Source organism: Rana temporaria, chromosome 3 (assembly GCF_905171775.1).
Source record: "Rana temporaria chromosome 3, aRanTem1.1, whole genome shotgun sequence".
Taxonomy (NCBI): Eukaryota; Metazoa; Chordata; class Amphibia; order Anura; family Ranidae; genus Rana; species Rana temporaria.
In genome coordinates, this window is record NC_053491.1 from 455,023,203 (window position 1) to 455,041,334 (window position 18,132).

Below are 18,132 nucleotides of genomic sequence, written 5' to 3' on the forward strand. Positions count from 1 at the left end.
TGTGGCCAGCAGGGTAGAAAATGCCCGGGCCCAGCATTGGCGAGAATAAATATGGTCTCATAGTTTGCGATCAGTAGGATAAGGAGTGGTACCCCTATTAGTAGGAGTAATTGTATCTCATCATTGGTATCAGTGGAAGAAAAAGTGCCCCCTTGTTGGAGTAAGTGGGAAAAATAGTGCCTCATATCAGTGGGAGGAATAAAGCCCTGAGGGCCAGATAAAGGCTAGCGATGGGCCACATCTGGCCCTTGGGCCGCAGTTAGGAGACCCCTGATCTATAGGAATCAGGACCTCTTTCCTCCTGCTGGGGACCTCTCTAGTGATAACTAAAGATCTATATAGAGGAATCAGGACCTCTTTCCTCCTGCTAGAGATCAACCTAGTAGCGATGCATGCTAGAATTATATTCACTTTTCCCACTCCCTGGTCACACTACTCGCTCATTTTAAAATCATCTGAAATAAGTACCTCCAAATCGTTTTCTTCTGTAGTGTTGGCTAACACTGTACCCCCAATTTTCTACTCAAGTAGTTATTTTTCCCTAGGTGCATTATTTTACATTTAGAAACATTGAACTGCAGTTTCCACTGCTTTCGCCAATCTTCCAGCAATGCCAAACATGTTCCATGTTACAGACACTTCCAAGGATATCAACCCTGTTGTACACCTTTTTCTCATTAGCAAAAATACATACCTTGCCCAACAAACCTTTAGTTATATCGCTTACATGTAGATTGAATAGAACAGGACCCAGTACAGAGCCTTGTGGTACCCCACTAGTGACTAGTCTCTGTTCTGAATGAACCCCATTTACAAACACACTCTGATATCTATTAATTTTCAGCCTCTAGGAAAGCAAATGTGATATAATTGTTAATTAAATACCATCATCCAAGGATATTAGATTAAATAGAAGTTTGGACTTTTGGTCCCCAAACGGTTTGGACTATTGCGGTACAGGTAAATAGGTAGAATCAAAATATGTAAATGCATGTATAAACAGGTATAGATTTTATTAATGCAACATCAATAAAACACAAACAAAAAATTCAATATAAAAGCACAGTGACAGACCATACATAACACCAAAAAAATCCCCAGAGGGGAAAGATTACACTGGGAGTAGGGGTTACAGAAAATGTCTTGACTAGTTTTGCAGCCAATTGCAGCTTCGTCAGGAGAAATTCTAAAAAACCCTGTCAGTTCAAGGGTCCGGGGGTCACCAGTCAGGGTCTCCCGCAGTGACCAAGGGGAATATGGGTGGAGATGGACCTACTAACTGTGGTAATAAGTAGCAAAAAATAGGGGGTCCCAGGACATGGAGCCCAGCTTAAGCTGGTGCTTTAGCGCATTAATATGTGTTTAGACAGGAGGCAGTGAACCACTGTTGGTGAGAAAAAAAGCTCAAGTGAGATGTAACCCACTTAGATCAAAACAGGCTGGAAGTCAAATGATAAAGCAGCAGAAATCCTGGGACCCGGCGTCCATCACAATTATTACCACAGTTAGGGCATGTTGTACATACAGCTTATATGTGAATACACTTACCGGTATGTATTTCTATATCTAATATTCCAATAATACAAAAATTCACCCTTTGCTTTACAGATACAAAAGTGAACACATATGTCAATGTCACACTGCGATTTCCCCAACAATCATATGAAGAGTATGAAAAAGATCAAGGCAAATTTGAGGAAGAGTTTAAAACTGCGGTGAGATATCACATACAATTATACACATACATAGGGAGAGATATGTGATGGATTTTTTATTAAAAAGTATCTTTTATAAAAGCCCTTCTCTCTTCACAGATGAGAACGACCTATACAGATATCCCAAATTACAAGGATGTTGAAATTATACAAGTACGGTAAGGCTCCATTTTTGTTTTCCTTCTTTTTACAAACTGCTTATGTTTATTTGAGCCGCTAAATGTCCTGCAATGTCAAATGCAAATGTCAATAAGATGCCACGATTAGTTAAAAAAGTCTCTTCTGTGCCCCTCTCTGAAATAGCTTCACCTACTGTGACCTAACCTTTCCTGATTTCATGACTGAGATCCACCAACTGCAACCCCACTTTCCTATGAGAGTTATGGCTCATTTACACTGTTGTTAACCCTCTGAAGAGTGATCCACAGTGGCTTAGCTTTCAGATGGTATTTGAAAGTCTGTTAGAATGTGTTAAGTCACCTCCTTGCTGCCTGCTTTCACCCCTAAAAGCCTGAACCACTGTGCCGTAATCATGTGTATTGCTTGCGGTTGCAGCATGGCTCCGATCACTTAAAGCACACCTCCCAACTTTTTGAGATGGGAATGAGGGACACCTATTAGCAACAATATGTAGGCATAGGACACACCCCCTGCCACACCCCCTTAAAGGAGAATTATAAAAAAAAACAGCAAGCCCACAAGTGCTTTTTTTCTTTTACCACTACTATTATTTTGTATTGGCTTTTCAAATGCAACAATTTAGAAACTGGATGAAAAATTTAGCGCTGGGAAACACTTTGAAAGTTAAAAAGTGCATTTTGTATACAACTCTATAGATCAGACCCAGATGAGGGACAAATGAGGAGGGATGAGGGACTTTGTTCCAAATCAGGGACAGACCCTCGAAATCAGAACATTCTCTGTATATTCTCTGAATATGGCACAGGTCTAGAACTGATCTAGTCAAATAGGACTTTGATTTGTATCATCTGTGGAATTTGGACTTTATTCTGTATTGGAAGTCAAATAAATGCACTCTCTCATCATACTAACACCTAAATATCAATTATCTAACCGGACTCCACTATACTTTATATCACTACAGCCACAATTTGCATTTTGCATTTTTAAATTTGCCCAACAAATTTCCCAAAATCCAAAAAAGGCCTAAAAAATGAAAATTGCAGCAAAATCACTGTAAAATTGCAGTAAAAAAATTGAAGAAAGTACAGCAAAAAGCACAGCAGAAATGCTCAAAAGCAAAATTTTCAGAGCCTCAAGCCCTGTACACACGGCCGGGAATCCCGTCAGGAAAAAAACTTTGGTTTTCCTGGCGCGATTCCTGGCAAGCTTGCCGTGCATACAGACGGCCATTCAAAAGAAACGCAGTTCTTTTGAATGGAAAGAATGCGGTGACGTCATCGACTACGAAGAACCGGCGCTCATCAAATTCGATGCCATTGCCGCCATCTTGCTACACCCCACACTAAACTTGTATGCTACCGCGCATGCACCAAACTCTTATCGAGCATGCGCGGGTTTCCAATGGAACAGGTAAGCATACAGACGACCAGTTTTCTCGGCAAGAAACACTACCGGGAATCCAGATGGGATAATCGAGAGCAGGTTCTCTATTTTTCCCGAGCAGTTTTCCTGTCGGGAAAACTGTTAGGGAGCATATAAACGGCCGGGATTCCCAGCCAAATGCTCTCCTGGCAGTTTTCCTGCCGGGAAAACCAGTCGTGTGTACGAGGCTTTAGAGTGCTGGTGTTTAATTCTATTTGTTTCTTGCATATTGACATCTGTTGAGGTGTTTTCCCTTGGATAGGACTCGTACACATGACCGAGAATCTTGTCGTAAAAGAAACATCGTTTTCCTCGACGAGGTTCTTGTCAGGCTTGTCGAGAATCTTGTCAAGCTTTCCTTGCATACACACTGTCAAGACAAAATCTCGTCGTTCTCAAAAGCGGTGACGTACAACACGTACGACGGCACTATAAAGGGGAAGTTCGATTCCACTGGCACCACCCTTGGGGCTGCTTTTGCTAATCTCATGTTACTGCGTTTTAAGTAAAAGTTTTGTGAGAGACGATTCACGCTTTTCAGTCTGTTACAGCTTGACGAATGTGCTATCTCCATTACGAACGCTACTTTTACCGAAGGTGCCCTCCTGTCTCATACTTTATTCTGAGCATGCGCGGGTTTCTAAGCATACACACGAACGTGTTTCTCGTCGTAAACCAGCCCGACAAGAAACACGACGAGAAAAAAGAGAGCATGTTCTCTTTTTTTCTCGTAGAGATCCAAGACAGTTTTCTCGACGAAAAACATACACACGACTGTTTTTCTCGGCAAAAATGCTCTGCCAACATATTTCTTGATGGATTGTGCTGAGGAAAATGTTTGTGTGTACGAGGCCTCAGGCCTGGTTCACATCTATGCAGTTTGCATACTCCAGGTGCATTAAGAGTTTTTTAATACACGTTTCTGATCCTTTGAAGTCTATGGAACCAAACAACCAAAAAAAAAGTCCATGGCCCTTTCCAAAAAATTCACAGATGTGAATGTGACACATAGGAAACCATGTTAACCACTTCAGCCCCAGAGGATTTGGCTGCTCAATGACCGGGCCATTTTTTGTGATTCGGCACTGCGTCGCTTTAACTTACAATTGCGTGGTCGTGCGACGTGGCTTCCAAACAAAATTGACGTCCTTTTTTTCCCACACATAAAGCTTTTTTTTGGTGGTATTTGATCACCTTTTTGCACTCTAAACAAGAAAAAAACGACGATTTTGAAAAAAAAGCAATCATTTTTACTTTTTGCTATAATAAATATCCCCCAAAACAATATAAAAAAAATGTTTTTTTCCTCAGTTTAGGCCGATATGTATTCTTCTACATATTTTTTGGTAAAAAAAAATCGCAATAAGTGTACAGTATATTGATTGGTTTGCGCAAAAGTTATAGCGTCTACAAAATAGGGGATAATTTTATGGCATTTTTTTTATTATTTTTTTTTATTAGAAATGGCGGCGATCTGCGATTTTTATCATGACTGTGACATTATAATGGACCCATCGGAAGGGTTTAAGTGTGTCCTAGGGAGTGATTCTAACTGTATGGGGGCTGGCATCCCCCTGTTCTGCCGCTCGGTCACATGATCGGTGGACATCGAGTCTGTGGGTCCCGCAGGCATTGCAGACTTTTCAAAGCAACGTATGGGTATGTTGCTTTGCCCAGCTAAGCCATTCTGCCGACGTATAAATGTGTGAAGCGGTCGGCAAGTGGTTAAATGGACTATAGTGTGTTACTGCAAAACTGAAAATGCACTAAAAAATGCATAGGTGTGAACTGGGTCTTAGGCTTGGTTCAGACTGGAGACGGCTCTAGCTCACAGTGGGGGTCTGGTGCGTCCTGGTTTACCGTTTTAGGTCTGATTTTGTGGCTGGAATTCAGATCTGAAACAGACCAAAAGACACACAGGTCTCCTGTGCAAATTCGCAATGGAGCCGCTTCGGAGATATGTGAACCGGCTCCATAGATAGCCAATCACAATCTCCTGCTTTTGCGAATTGGATGCGGGGATCGCAGCATCCAATTCGCAATAGTATGAACCGAGCCTTAATAAAAATGGTTCTTGCATGAAAAGGAGTATCAGCATAACCCTAATTTTTTTACCACACCAGTGACTCACCTTACCATAGAATGTGTCAAGGGAGATGCCGATAGTCCAAAAAAAAGGTTGGAATGTGTAAAAGTTAGTAAACCCCCCCCCCCCCCCTGTTCTAATTACATCGTCCAATCCAAGGTGCTGCAAAATCAGGGAGTCATGCTAATTGTTTGCATTATATGGCTGAAGGTGAGGATTGTTGTCAACCCACCATTCAATAGAGATATTGACATGGCATTGTAAGCAGTGCTTTAACTGGGCCGGAACGCGGCGGTACTCAGTACCGCCACTTCCAAAAATGGCCCTGGAGAGTACCAGCACCTCTCCGTGCGCCCAGTACGTGGGTTTCCCGGAACGCAGCCCCAGGCCAGGAATATGATGATACGGCCCGACTGACCTTTTAATCCGGCCCCCGGGCGGAGAGCTAGCTACAGCATTGTAGTGGCTGGCCGCTGGGCGAATTACATCGCGCACCGTCTCCTCCATAATAGTCATTGGCTGGGCCGGCCATCAGCTAGTGGAGGGGGGCGGGCCGTGTGCAGAGTACGGCTTGAGCCGTACGTGCAGGCGCAGGCAGGAAGTTGACCTCACGTTAGATGACGTCAACTCCTTTGCGCGCGCCTGTGAGGAGCGATCAGTGCGGCGTGGTGGATGTGAGCGGGTGACTGGCCCTTCTAGGACGGTGCAGCAAAGTGAAAAATCAGTCATCGGACTTTGCTTTGGATCTGAAGTACAGATTCTGTACTAATGGAGTGATGTTTTGTTGCTATGGCTGCTCACAGACTGATATGTATATTCTATACTTCTCCTATCTATTTTCTGTGGTGTCTGTCCCTTGTCATGCTTTGTGCCCATTTTATCTTCTCTTTTTTTAGTTTCTGACATCATCAGCTGGTTTATGTAATTTTAGCAGAAAATGCACCAATATATTGCAAACCATAGCAGCTATGGTTTGCAATATATTGTAATACACAGGTACCATGCCTCAATCCTGTGAGATGTCAACGGTTAGGATTGTAATATACATGGCATGGACTCACCTGTGTATTACACCAGAATGATGTAGAGGTGATGGGGAATGACATCTCACAGGATTTTAATATACATGGCATGGTACCTGTGTATTACACCAGAAGGATGAAGAGGTGATGGGGAATGACATCTCACAGCGTCTCCTCCTATAGAGATTAGGAACTCTGCAATTTATCATGGCTCGTTTCAGACAGCCATGCAGACTTGCCCTGTTATTTTCCTTTTATGTTTATTTTCTCGGTTTTGTCTTGAAAAGTAGGAAGATGTTCATTGTATGATTATTGTTGCAAGCTTGCACATGGACTGCTCAGACTGATGAATAACATCCATTATTCTATCTATTTTCTGTGGTGTCTGTCCCTTGTCATGCTTTGTGCCCATTTTATCTTCTCTTTTTTTAGTTTCTGACATCATCAGCTGGTTTATGTAATTTTAGCAGCAAAATCAAATGTTAGGTTTTGTCTAAGAGAGGGTTTGTAAAATATATATATTTTCATGTTCAGTATTGGGGGGGGGGGAGTACCGGCACCTCTTTTGGCCCACTTAAAGCACTGATTGTAAGTCATGCCTAAACTACCAAAAGGGTAGATTGAAGACCAGTCAGTTGGCTCAAATCAAGAAAACAAGAGTTGCCAGTCTTCTGTACTAGAAACTGCTGAAAAAAAGCCCTTTAGATTACATTTTTCAGTAGGGGAGGTTCTGTTCAAGAATAAGGATGACCTAGAGCATGTTTTGGATACTAATTCCACATGAATGAGGCTGCCATGAAACTGTTACTGTACTGGGCCAATCATATACCTGCAGCTACAGGGCAACTACCCTGTTTCCCCAAAAATAAGACAGTGTCTTATATAAATTTTGGCTCCCAAAGATGCGCTACAGTAGGTGTCGCCTATTTTGTGTTTCCAGCGCGATGTGATTGCGCTGGAAACCGGCGATATGAGGCTGTGCTTCTCGCGCTCGCTGCCCACAAAAGAATTGGGGGCGGCGAGCGGGAGTAGCGACATAGCTCGGCGATCGCTCCCAGCAGAAGCGAGATTTACACAATATCGGCAGCAGGTACTGTAGGTCTTATTTTCAGGGGATGTCTTATTTTTCCATGAAGAATAATACGCTACACATTCATTGCTGAACAAATGTCATTTTGAACCCTCCCCCCACCCCTGTGACACCTTCACCAGACATCCCCCCCACCCCTTTATCAGACATTTCCCCCCTACCTCAGTCACCCCTGTGTGTCCACACAATGTGCCCGACTACTGCTCCCCGCTACTCACTGTCTAACTATGAGTCGGCCAGACTCTGTCAGGGCAGAGCGAGCAGCAGGCGGCAGTTTGTCCATGCGGCAGCACGGGCTCTATGATGAAAAGAGACAACGCACTTCCTGTCTGCTCCGTCTGCGCTGCGGCCAATAGTGAGCTGCGTGGCGGCGCCCGCCGCTACGGTTCAGGGTACAGAGTTACGGTAGCTTCAGGGGGCCTTATTATTGGCATGCCTTATGTTCGGGGGAGGCCCTATTATCGGGGAGGTCCTATTTTCGGGGGGATGCCTTATATTTCAGGGAAAGGCAAAACTGTAAGTAGGTCTTATTTTCGGGGATGTCTTACATTTGGGGAAACATGTATCTATCAAAATATGGTTGGAAGTGCCCCGTGAGGATGCAGGGCAGAGAGTGCCCCATACGGATGCTCGTAATTAGCATGGTACATGTGACAGCCTCCTGGTGGCATAGATTTAGACAAGGCTCCAAACACGCCCTTGCTCATCCCTATTCAAGAAGAGATACAATCTTTGTAAAGATGATAACAAATATTGCAAAGGTAAGGGGTAACATTTCCATAGAAGGTTTTTATGGCTCTGACTCAAATTCAGCTTTATTTCTCTATGCAGTATATTGTAAAATAAGGCCCTTTGGATGGATTTTTTTTTTTTTTTTAGACGTGGAAGTGTTATTGTGGACCATGTGGTCATCATAGAACTGGACTTCATCCTCCATGATAATTTGACTAAGGAATATGAGAATGTTTGTGATAAAATAGTTAGTGGACTGAATGATCAAATAGATGCCAACTGCACCGAAGAAGACACCAACAGCAGTAAGTAATCATTTTTGTCATGTCATGTCAATGATTGTGACAGTCACAGAGAAATAATGTGTGTGTGTATGTATATAGTGGTATCTGTAGTATACTATGTATATGTAGCATACTGTAGTATCTCACAAAAGTGAGTACACCCCTCACATTTTTGTAAATATTTTATTATATCTTTTCATGTGACAACACTGAAAAAATTACACTTTGCTACAATGTAAAGTAGTGAGTGTACAGCTTGTATAACAGTGTAAATTTGCTGTCCTCTCAAAATAACGCAACACACAGCCATTAATGTCTAAACCGCTGGCAAAAAAAGGGAGTACACTCCCAAAGTGAACATGTCCAAATTGGGCCAAATTAGCCATTTTCTCTCCCCGGTGTCATGTGACTCGTTAGTGTTACAAGGTCTCAGGTGTGATTGAGGAGAAGGTGTGTTAAATTTGGTGTTATCGCTCTCACTCTCTCATACTGGTCACTGGAAGTTCAACATGGCACCGCATGGCAAAGAACTCTCTGAGGATCTGAAAAAAAAAGAATTGTAGCTCTACATAAAGATGGGTTAGGCTATCAGAAGTTTGCCAAGACCCTGAAACTGAGCTGAAGCATGGTGGCCAAGACCATACAGCAGTTAACAGGACAGGTTCCACTCAGAACAGGCCTCACCATGGTCGACCAAAGAAGTTGAGTGCACGTGTTCAGCGCCATATCCAGAGGTTGTCTTTGGGAAATAGACATTTGAGAGCTGCCAGCATTGCTGTAGAGGTTGAAGGGGTGGGGGGTCAGCCTGTCAGTGCTCAGACCATACGCCGCACACTGCATCAAATTGGAAGCCTCTTCTAAAGATGATGCACAAGAAAGCCCACAAACAGTTGGCTGAAGACAAGCAGACTAAGGACATGGATTACTGGAACCATTGTCATGGATATGCAATAAAGTCTGGCAGCTTACCTGTCTCAATGTGTTCATTAGAGGCCTGACTCTCCTTCTGGCTGCCTTTTATCACCTCTCCTTCCTGTATGGCCCCATCCCAGGAAGCCTATATTAACTGTTTTACTGTAGGTCTGCTTTGCTTTTAAACTTTGTTTGTTAGCTTGTTCCTGTCTGCCGTGTGCTACGTTTACCTTTCTGTGTACCGATTTTGGCTCGTCTCTGACTACTCCTGTTTGCCTGTGACCCTGACCTTTTGGCCTGTTCCTTGGTTACCCTTGTCTGCCTGTTGTCCCGACCTCGGCTTACCCATCACCATCCCTTGTGTCTTCAGTGACTGCTTCCCCTCTCTCCCTACGGAGCGTGACCTGGGGGACCCCAGGGGCCACGACCTGGGTTCAGTTGCAGCGAAGGCCATCCTCACCACTAGAGGCTCTGGTGAACACCTGCTGGACCTTAGACTTCGCGCCCTGGGGAATCTTGGGTTTACATTTCCTGTCCATCTGCAGCAGTCTGCTATTGGTATCACTACCTTGTGGTGCACCCCTGTCTCCATCGGGGTGCACTTGTCATCTGGCCACAGGTGACCTGACAACCATGTTCTGTGTTCTGATGAGACCAAGATAAAAATATTTGGTTCTGATAGTGTCAAGCATGTGTGGCAGCAACCAGGTGAGGAGTAGGGATGAGCTTTATGTTCGAGTCTAGCCGAACAGCGAACAATTTGGGGTGTTTGCGGTAAATTCGAAAAGTCGCGGAACACCCTTTAAAAGTCTATGGTAGGAATCAAAAGTGCTAATTTTAAAGGTTAATATGCAAGTTAGTGTCATAAAAAGTGATCAGTCATTTTAATAATGCTTAAAGTGAAACAATAAAAGTGAAATATTCCTTTAAATTTCATACCTGGGGGGTGTCTACAGTTAGCCTGTAAAGTAGTGCATGTTTTCCGTGTTTATAACAGTCTCTGCACAAAATGACATTTCTAAAGGAAAAAAAGTAATTTAAAACTACTCGCGTCCATGTACGCTCTCCTTGCAATCTAAGCCCACGTTGTATATAACAGGCACCAAGTGGTTAAATAAATACATTTTTTCCCCTTTTATTTTTTTTACATACTGTCACCAGTGCAGCACAGTGTCATCATGTAAGGCCGAGTACTCACGATCAAACATGTCCGATGAAACCGGTCCGCGGACCGTTTTCATCGGACTTGTCTGCCCGGGGACTTCTGTTCGATGGCCGTACACACCATCGAACAGAGGTCCGTGCGTAAACAATACACGGGGCGTGTCCGCGGTGTCGCCGCGTCGATGACGCGGTGTCGCCGCGACAATGACGCGGCGACGTGGGCGGCCTGCCTTTAAAAGGCTTCCACGCATGCGTCAAAGTCTTTTGACGCATGCGAGGGATGGCGGACGGCAGGACATGTACGGTAGGTCTGTACAGACGACCGTACATGTCCGGGCGGACAGGTATCCAGCGGACTGTTTTAAAGCAAGTCCAGGAAACAGTTGTCCGCTGGAAACCTGTCCGATCCGCCCGAAAATGGTCCGCTCGGGCCTACACACGGCCAAACATGTCTGCTGAAACTCGTCCGTGGACCAGTTTCAGCAAACATGTTTGGTCGTGAGTACGGGGCCTAACTGGTATGGCGGTGATCAGGGATACTGGCTGGTGACAGTATGTAAACAAATAAACATTTATTTTCTATTTAAATTTCTTTAAACCTTTATTTCTTTAACATTTTTTAAATTCTGTCTTTAGAGTAGTTCAGTGTCACCATAGTGACTACTGTACTACTCTGGGGTGTCAGGGATTTTCAGTGATGATCACTGTTATAAACAATATATACTTTCCATTCCTGCCAGTTTGTTTACAATTGTGATGCTGTGATTGGCCACAGCTAATCACATGGTACAGGGTGCTGTGATTGACCCAGGTACCATGTGATAGCTGTGGGCAAATCACAGCATGACAACAGTAAGAAAGCTGTTCTGGATTGAACTGTTTTTTTATTGGCTGGAGTTGCTCTACTCAAAGAATGAATATGATGAGGATCCAAACATACAATAAATAAATGTGAATACAAGTCCAACTAAAGCCCAATGGTAGGAATCAGCTCATATACTGTAAAGGTAAAAATCTCATAGGGGTAACTTGATAGAAGAAAAAACAGACAAAACATCAATCCAATGAGGGCCCCAACAGGGAGTATAAGTGCTGCTAAAATGGGGTAAATGCAGCTGAAGAAATAAAATATGAGATGCAGTATCACTAATTTAATGAAATTTATTGAATTAACTAATTTACCTTCTTTTCTAGATGTTGCATTCTGTTTTTCTAACCCCCCAAATGTAACCAGACAGAACGTGTCGTCTATTGTGGGTAAGTGAGAATTTTCAACATCTTATATTTCAAACAGAGAACACATGCTTTGTAATACAGTGTACCACTATTAGAAATGATAGGTGAATTTTGGCAAACTTTCGTTTAACATTTTTCAATTTGCTATTTGGTCTCTTATGGTCTCCCTTTTTTTCCTATTATCTAAAATACTTAAATAACTAAAAAAAAACACACTAACAAATAACACAAGAAAATTACTTTGAATTATTATTTTACTTTTTTTTTCGTTACTTTTCTTTTATAAATTTACAGTGCCTTGAAAAAGTATTCACACCCCTTTGAATTTTTCCATATTTTAAAGGTATTTTTATTGTGATTTTATTTGATACATCAACACAAAGTGGCACATAATTGTGAAGTGGAAGGAAAATGATAAACAGTTTTCAACTTTTTTTTACATTTAAATATCTTAAAAGTGTGGCATGCATTTGTATTCCGCCCCCTTTACTCTGATACCATTAACTAAAAACTAGTGGAACCAATTGCCTTCAGATGTCACCTAATAAGAAAATGGAGTCCACCTGTGTGTAATTTAATCTCAGCATAAATACATCTGTTCTGTGAAGCCCACAGAGGTTTGTTAGAGAATCTTAATGAACAAACAGCCTCATGAAGGCCAAGGAACACACCGGACTTGTCAAGGATAAAGTTGTGGAGCTGGAAGGAGTATGGCACAACTGCAAACCTACCAACCCATGGTCGTCCACCTAAACTGGTAAGGAGATCATTAATCAGAGAAGCAGCCAGAAGGCCCATGGTAACTCTGGAGGAGCTGCAGAGATCCACAGCTCAGGTGGGAGAATCTGTCCACAGGACAACTATTATTCGTGCTCTCCACAAATCTGGCCTTTATGGATGAGTGGAAAGAAGAAAAGCCATTGTTGAAGGAAAGCCATAAGATGTACCATTTGCAGTTTGCAAGAAGCCATGCGGGGGACACAGCAAACATGTGGAAGAAGGTGATCTGGTCAGATGAAACCAAATTGAACTTTTTGGCCTAAAAGCAAAACGCTATGTGTAGCAGAAAACTAACACTGCACATGATTCTAAACACACCATCCCCACCGTAAAACATGGTGGTGGCAGCATAATGTTATGGGATGCTTTTCTTCAGCAGGGACAGGGAAGCTGGTCAGAGTTGATGGGAAGATGGATGGAGCCAAATACAGGGCAATCTTAGAAGAAAACCTGTTAGATTCTACAAAAGACTTGAGGCTGGGGCGGAGGTTCACCTTTCAGCAGGACAACCACCCTAAACATACAGCCAGAGCTACAATGGAATAGTTTAGATCAAAGCAAATTCACGTGTTAGAATGGCCCAGTCAAAGTCCAGATCTAAATCCAATTAAAGATCTGTGGCAAGATTTGAAAATTGCTGTTCACAGACGCTCTCCATCCAATCTGACAGAGCTTGAGCTATTTTGCAAAGAAGAATGGGCAAACATTTCACTCTCTAGATGCGCAAAGAGAGATTCCCAAAAAGACTTGCACACTTTTCACATATGTATTTATAAAAAAATCGGAAAACCTTTTATCATTTTTCTTCAGCTTTACAATTGTGTACCACTTTGTGTTGATCTATCACATAAAATCCCAATAAAATACATTTACGTTTTTGGTTGTAACATGACAAAATGTGGCAAATTTCAAGGGATATGAATACTTTTTCAATGCATTGATTACTGATGTCGGGGGGGGGGGGGGGGGGGGGGTTGCGGCATGTGGGAATCCCCGAGGCAGCGATTTGTCTTTACCAGTGTAGTGCATCCAAGTGGCCCATACATCATATATAGCATTCCTCTGCAGCCATGATGCTATTCACTAAATAATTTTGGATCCTTGGTTTACTTTCTGAGCTTGGCTCCATGTTGGAAGAAACTCACAATGCCTCTTACTAAATACCTTGGACTGTCTACTTTCCAAAAAGGGTTAATTTGGTGGGTATTTGTACTGTTCTGGCATTTTAGGGCCTCTACAAAAAAAGATGAATCACAGTTTTAATGTAAAAAAAAATTATTACTCTCACAATGTTAAAGTGGATGTAAACCCAACATTCACCCAGTGAAGTGAACAGCATCAGATGATATAAAGAGATGAACCAACTCTCCCTACATAGGTTTTATGGCCCAGATTCACAAAGCACTTATGCCGACGTATAACAGGATACGCCGACTTAAGTGCAAATGTGCGCCATCCTATCTGTGTGCCGGACCCAAACTAAGATGCGCCTAAAAACAGGCTTCATCCCGCCGACGTAACTTGCCTACGCTGGCGTAGGGTGGGCGCACATTTAGGCTGGACGCATGGTGGCGCTCCCATTGATTAGCCATTCAAATATGCAAATGAGTGAAATACGACGATTCACGAACATAAGTGCGCCCGACGCAGTGCGCGTAAGTTGTACATCCGGCGTAAAGTTATTCCCCATAAAGAAGGTGTAACCCAGCAGCAGACATGCAAAGGTCTGCACCAGGGAACACAAGCCAGCGTATTTTACGTTGGACGTGTCTGGCTGGGCGTAAGTTACGTTCACGCCATACGCAGTGATCCGGCGTAGTTTAGGCAGTTGTTCCGACGTGGTTTGAGCATGCGCAGGGGGATGCGTCCACGTCTCGGCGCATGCGCAGTTCATGATACGTATCTGTCTGGCGCTCGGCCCATCATTTGCATGGGGTCACGCCTCATTTGCATGGCTCACGCCCACTTCCACCTACGCCTTTGAAACCCAGCGCAGCGTTGGGAGCACTGGCTTGGTGAATCCCATGCTTGCCTCTCTGTGCTGCGTTGGCGTAGCGTACATTGTTTGCGCCACGGCGGCGTAATGTGCACCCGCTCTCTGTGAATCTGGGCCTATATGTATAACTGCTGTCTTCACATTTATATACTGTTTAGAAAGTTCAGGTCGCGTTCGGTAATTTTCTCTTCCTGTTTAACACAGAGTGTGATGCCTGGGCATACAGTCAAGACAGCTAAAATTGCTGATTGGAGGAAAGGCACACACCCCCTCTCCACATAGGCAGAGACTCTCAGAGGTGTTTTGTAAAAGGGCCAGCTGCCTGCTAATCTATTTATAGCAACCTCCCCAGACAGAAATTTCAGGCTGCTTTTATCTGCTGTGTCAGAGAATTTGTCAGGAGTTATCATGCTGATAACAGAGGAATTTTTAGGAGAGAACTATGGGACTTAGCTCTTTGAAGAGAGATAACAAAATACTGCAAATATATGTGCCCAGCTCAAATTTCATGAATTGGGTTTACATCCACTTTAAGGAGTCTGGAGTTCATTCATGTAAAGCCGCTGTGTATATGTACAGTAAAGCCCCTTGCATAGGTGTGCGCAGTCTAATGCATTAGGGCATGGGTGCTCAACCTGTGGCTCTCCAGCTGTTGCAGAACTACAATTCCCATGAGGCATTGGAAGCCGCTGACAGTTACAAGCATGACTCTCGAAGGCAGAGGCATGATGGGACTTGTAGTTCCGCAACAGCTAGAGAGCCACAGGTTGAGCACCCATGCATTAGGATGTACACCCTTAAGCGCAAACACACATGCATGTGTATGAATCTACATATATATGACCCCGGCACATTGATCTCCTTGCTGGCACAGTGAAAGAGAAGAGCGTAAACACTTCTCTTATGGCAGAACCGGTAAGAGAGAGATCTTTCCCATGTTCCTGTTGCTACACAGAGCGATAACACTAATGCCCATGGGGTGATTAGGGTGTGCCTAGGCACACCCGAAACACCCTGTGTGCATGCATATGGCCCCTTGTATACAGCGCTATATGTGGCCAGAGGTTTAGGGGCGATGGTGGTTCCCAGTGCTTCCTGGAGAACTTGGAGACACTCCGGAATTGTTGACATCACTTCCAGGTGCTCCGAACGCACGTTACACCCGCTCCACACAGCTGGGTGTCTCCGACAGCTTTACTGTATATATACACAGTGGCTTTACATGGATGAACACCAGACCCCTTAACATTGTGAGTGTAATTCTTTTGTTTTTACAGTAAAACTACTGTAAAACTACTGTATATCATATATCAAAAACAAATAAAAGAATATATTCAATATTTTATATATACTATATAGCAAAAAAATAAAAAATCTGTGGATTTTAAATACCACCAAAATAGTCCTCTATTTATGTGAAAAAAAATCATACGTTTCATATGCTTACAGTGTTACATCACCAAGCAGTGCTGAATAGCAAAAAATGGCCCCGTCATGAAGGGGGTAGAACCTTACGGAGGTCAAGTAGTTGATTTGATTAATTTTTAAAACGTCTCTATTTTACTGCACTTTTTGCCTTAAAGCGGTTGTATACCCCTTTTTTTTTATTTTTACCTACAGGTAAGCCTATAATAAGGCTTACCTGTGTAGGTTAAATAAATATATCCTAAACCGGTACGGTTTAGGAGATATTCACTTTGCATGCAGCCGCTGGCGTCAGAGGTGCATGCGTCGCGATGGTCTTGCTGGAAAGAAGACTCCTACGTGTGTGCGCGGGAGTGACGTCATTGTGACTCCGGCCACTCACAGCACCGGAGCCACGAACCGTGGAAGACACGCCGAGGGGGAAATGTCAGCTTGGTGGTGACCAGGATCAGATGCCGATGCCTCGTTCTAACGTATGTATTTCATAATGAGCTAGTATGCAGTGCATACTAGCTCTTTATGCCTTACAGGTTTTTATTTTGTATGCAAGTATACAGCCGCTTTAAAGTTATTGTAAAGGTAAAACAAAAACAAAAAAACTAACAAACATATGCAGTTGAAATATGCAGTTCAGTTTTTGGCCCCAGTTCTCAAAAAGGATATCGGGGAACTGGAGAAAGTGCAGAGAAGGGCAACCAAACTGATAAGAGGCATGGAGGAGCTCAGCTATGAGGAAAGATTAGAGGAACTGAATTTATTCTCTCTTGAGAAGAGGAGATTAAGGGGGGATATGCTCAACATGTACAAATATATAAGAGGTCCATATAGTGAACTTGGTGTTGAGTTATTCACTTTACAGTCAACACTGAGGACAAGGGGGGCACTCTTTACGTCTAGAGGAAAAGAGATTTCCTCTCCAAATACGGAAAGGTTTCTTCACAGTAAGAGCTGTGAAAATGTGAACTAGACTCCCTCCAGAGGTGGTTCTGGCCAGCTCAGTAGATTGCTTTAAGAAAGGCTCGGATGCTTTCCTAGATGTACATAATATAACTGGGTACTGACATTTATAGGTAAAGTTGACCCTGGGGAATATCCAATTGCCTCTCGGGAGATCTGAAATGAATTTTTTTTCCCCTGCTGTAGCAAATTGGATCATGCTCTGCTGGGGTTTTTCGCCTTCCTCCTGATCAACTGTGGGTATAGAATTGGGTATATGGGATTGTATGATATTATTATTGTTATTATTATTATTTTTTGGTTGAATTGGATGGACTTGTGTCTTTTTTCAACCTGACTAACTATGTAACTATGTCTATACTTACAGTACCTGCTCTGTTCAATGGAATTCAACAGAGCAGCTGGAAACCTCCTCTTTTCAGGTCCCCCCGTCTGCAATCCTGGCCCCTCCCCTGCATCCATTGACAAAAACAGCAGTACCCGGCCCTGCCCCCTGCTTTTTTTATTACTGGCTTTGATTGACAGCACTGGGAACCAATGGACCCGAACCCGAATAGTTGCTGAAAGATCGGGTCCGGGTTCGGAGTTCGGGGGAAAAAAAATGCGCGGAGGTCCCCTCAAATTCAATAACCAGACCCTTTAGGTCTGGTATGGATATTAAGGGAAACCCCGCCGTAAATTTAAAAAAAAATGACGTGGGGTTCCCCCTAAATATCTATATCCAGACCCTTCAGGTCTGGTGTAGATTTTAAGGGGAACTCCACCCCAAATAAAAAAAAAATGGCGTGGAGTTCCCCCTAAAATCCACACCAGACCCCTTATCCGAGCACGTTGACCTGGCCGGCCGCAGAAAAGAGGGGGGGACAGAGTGCACCCCCCCCTCTCCTGAACCGCACCAGGCCACATGCCCTCAACATTGGGAGGGTGCTTTGGGGTGCCCCCCAAAGCACCTTGTTCCCATGTTGATGGGGACAAGGGTCTTATCCCCACAACCCTTGCCCGGTGGTTGTGGGGGTATGCGGGCAGGGGGCTTATCAGAATCTGGAAGACCCCTTTAACAAAGGGGACCCCCAGATCCTGACCCCCCCTGTGTGAAATGGTAATGGGGTACACTGTACCCCTACCATTTCACGAAGGAAGTGTAAATAATAGTTTTCAGAAAAAAAA

General features: G+C 43.5%; 1 protein-coding gene across 1 annotated transcript in view; it reads left to right on the forward strand.

Annotated features, from left to right (window-relative positions):
- Positions 1 to 18,132, forward strand: part of LOC120930568 (serine-rich adhesin for platelets-like) — a 68,967-nt gene that overhangs the window by 32,193 nt on the left and 18,642 nt on the right. The window contains exons 15-18 of the mRNA XM_040341743.1: positions 1,609 to 1,715; positions 1,815 to 1,873; positions 8,359 to 8,516; positions 11,766 to 11,828. Of these exons, the coding sequence (XP_040197677.1) occupies positions 1,609 to 1,715; positions 1,815 to 1,873; positions 8,359 to 8,516; positions 11,766 to 11,828 (387 nt within the window). The remainder of the gene's footprint in view (positions 1 to 1,608; positions 1,716 to 1,814; positions 1,874 to 8,358; positions 8,517 to 11,765; positions 11,829 to 18,132) is intronic.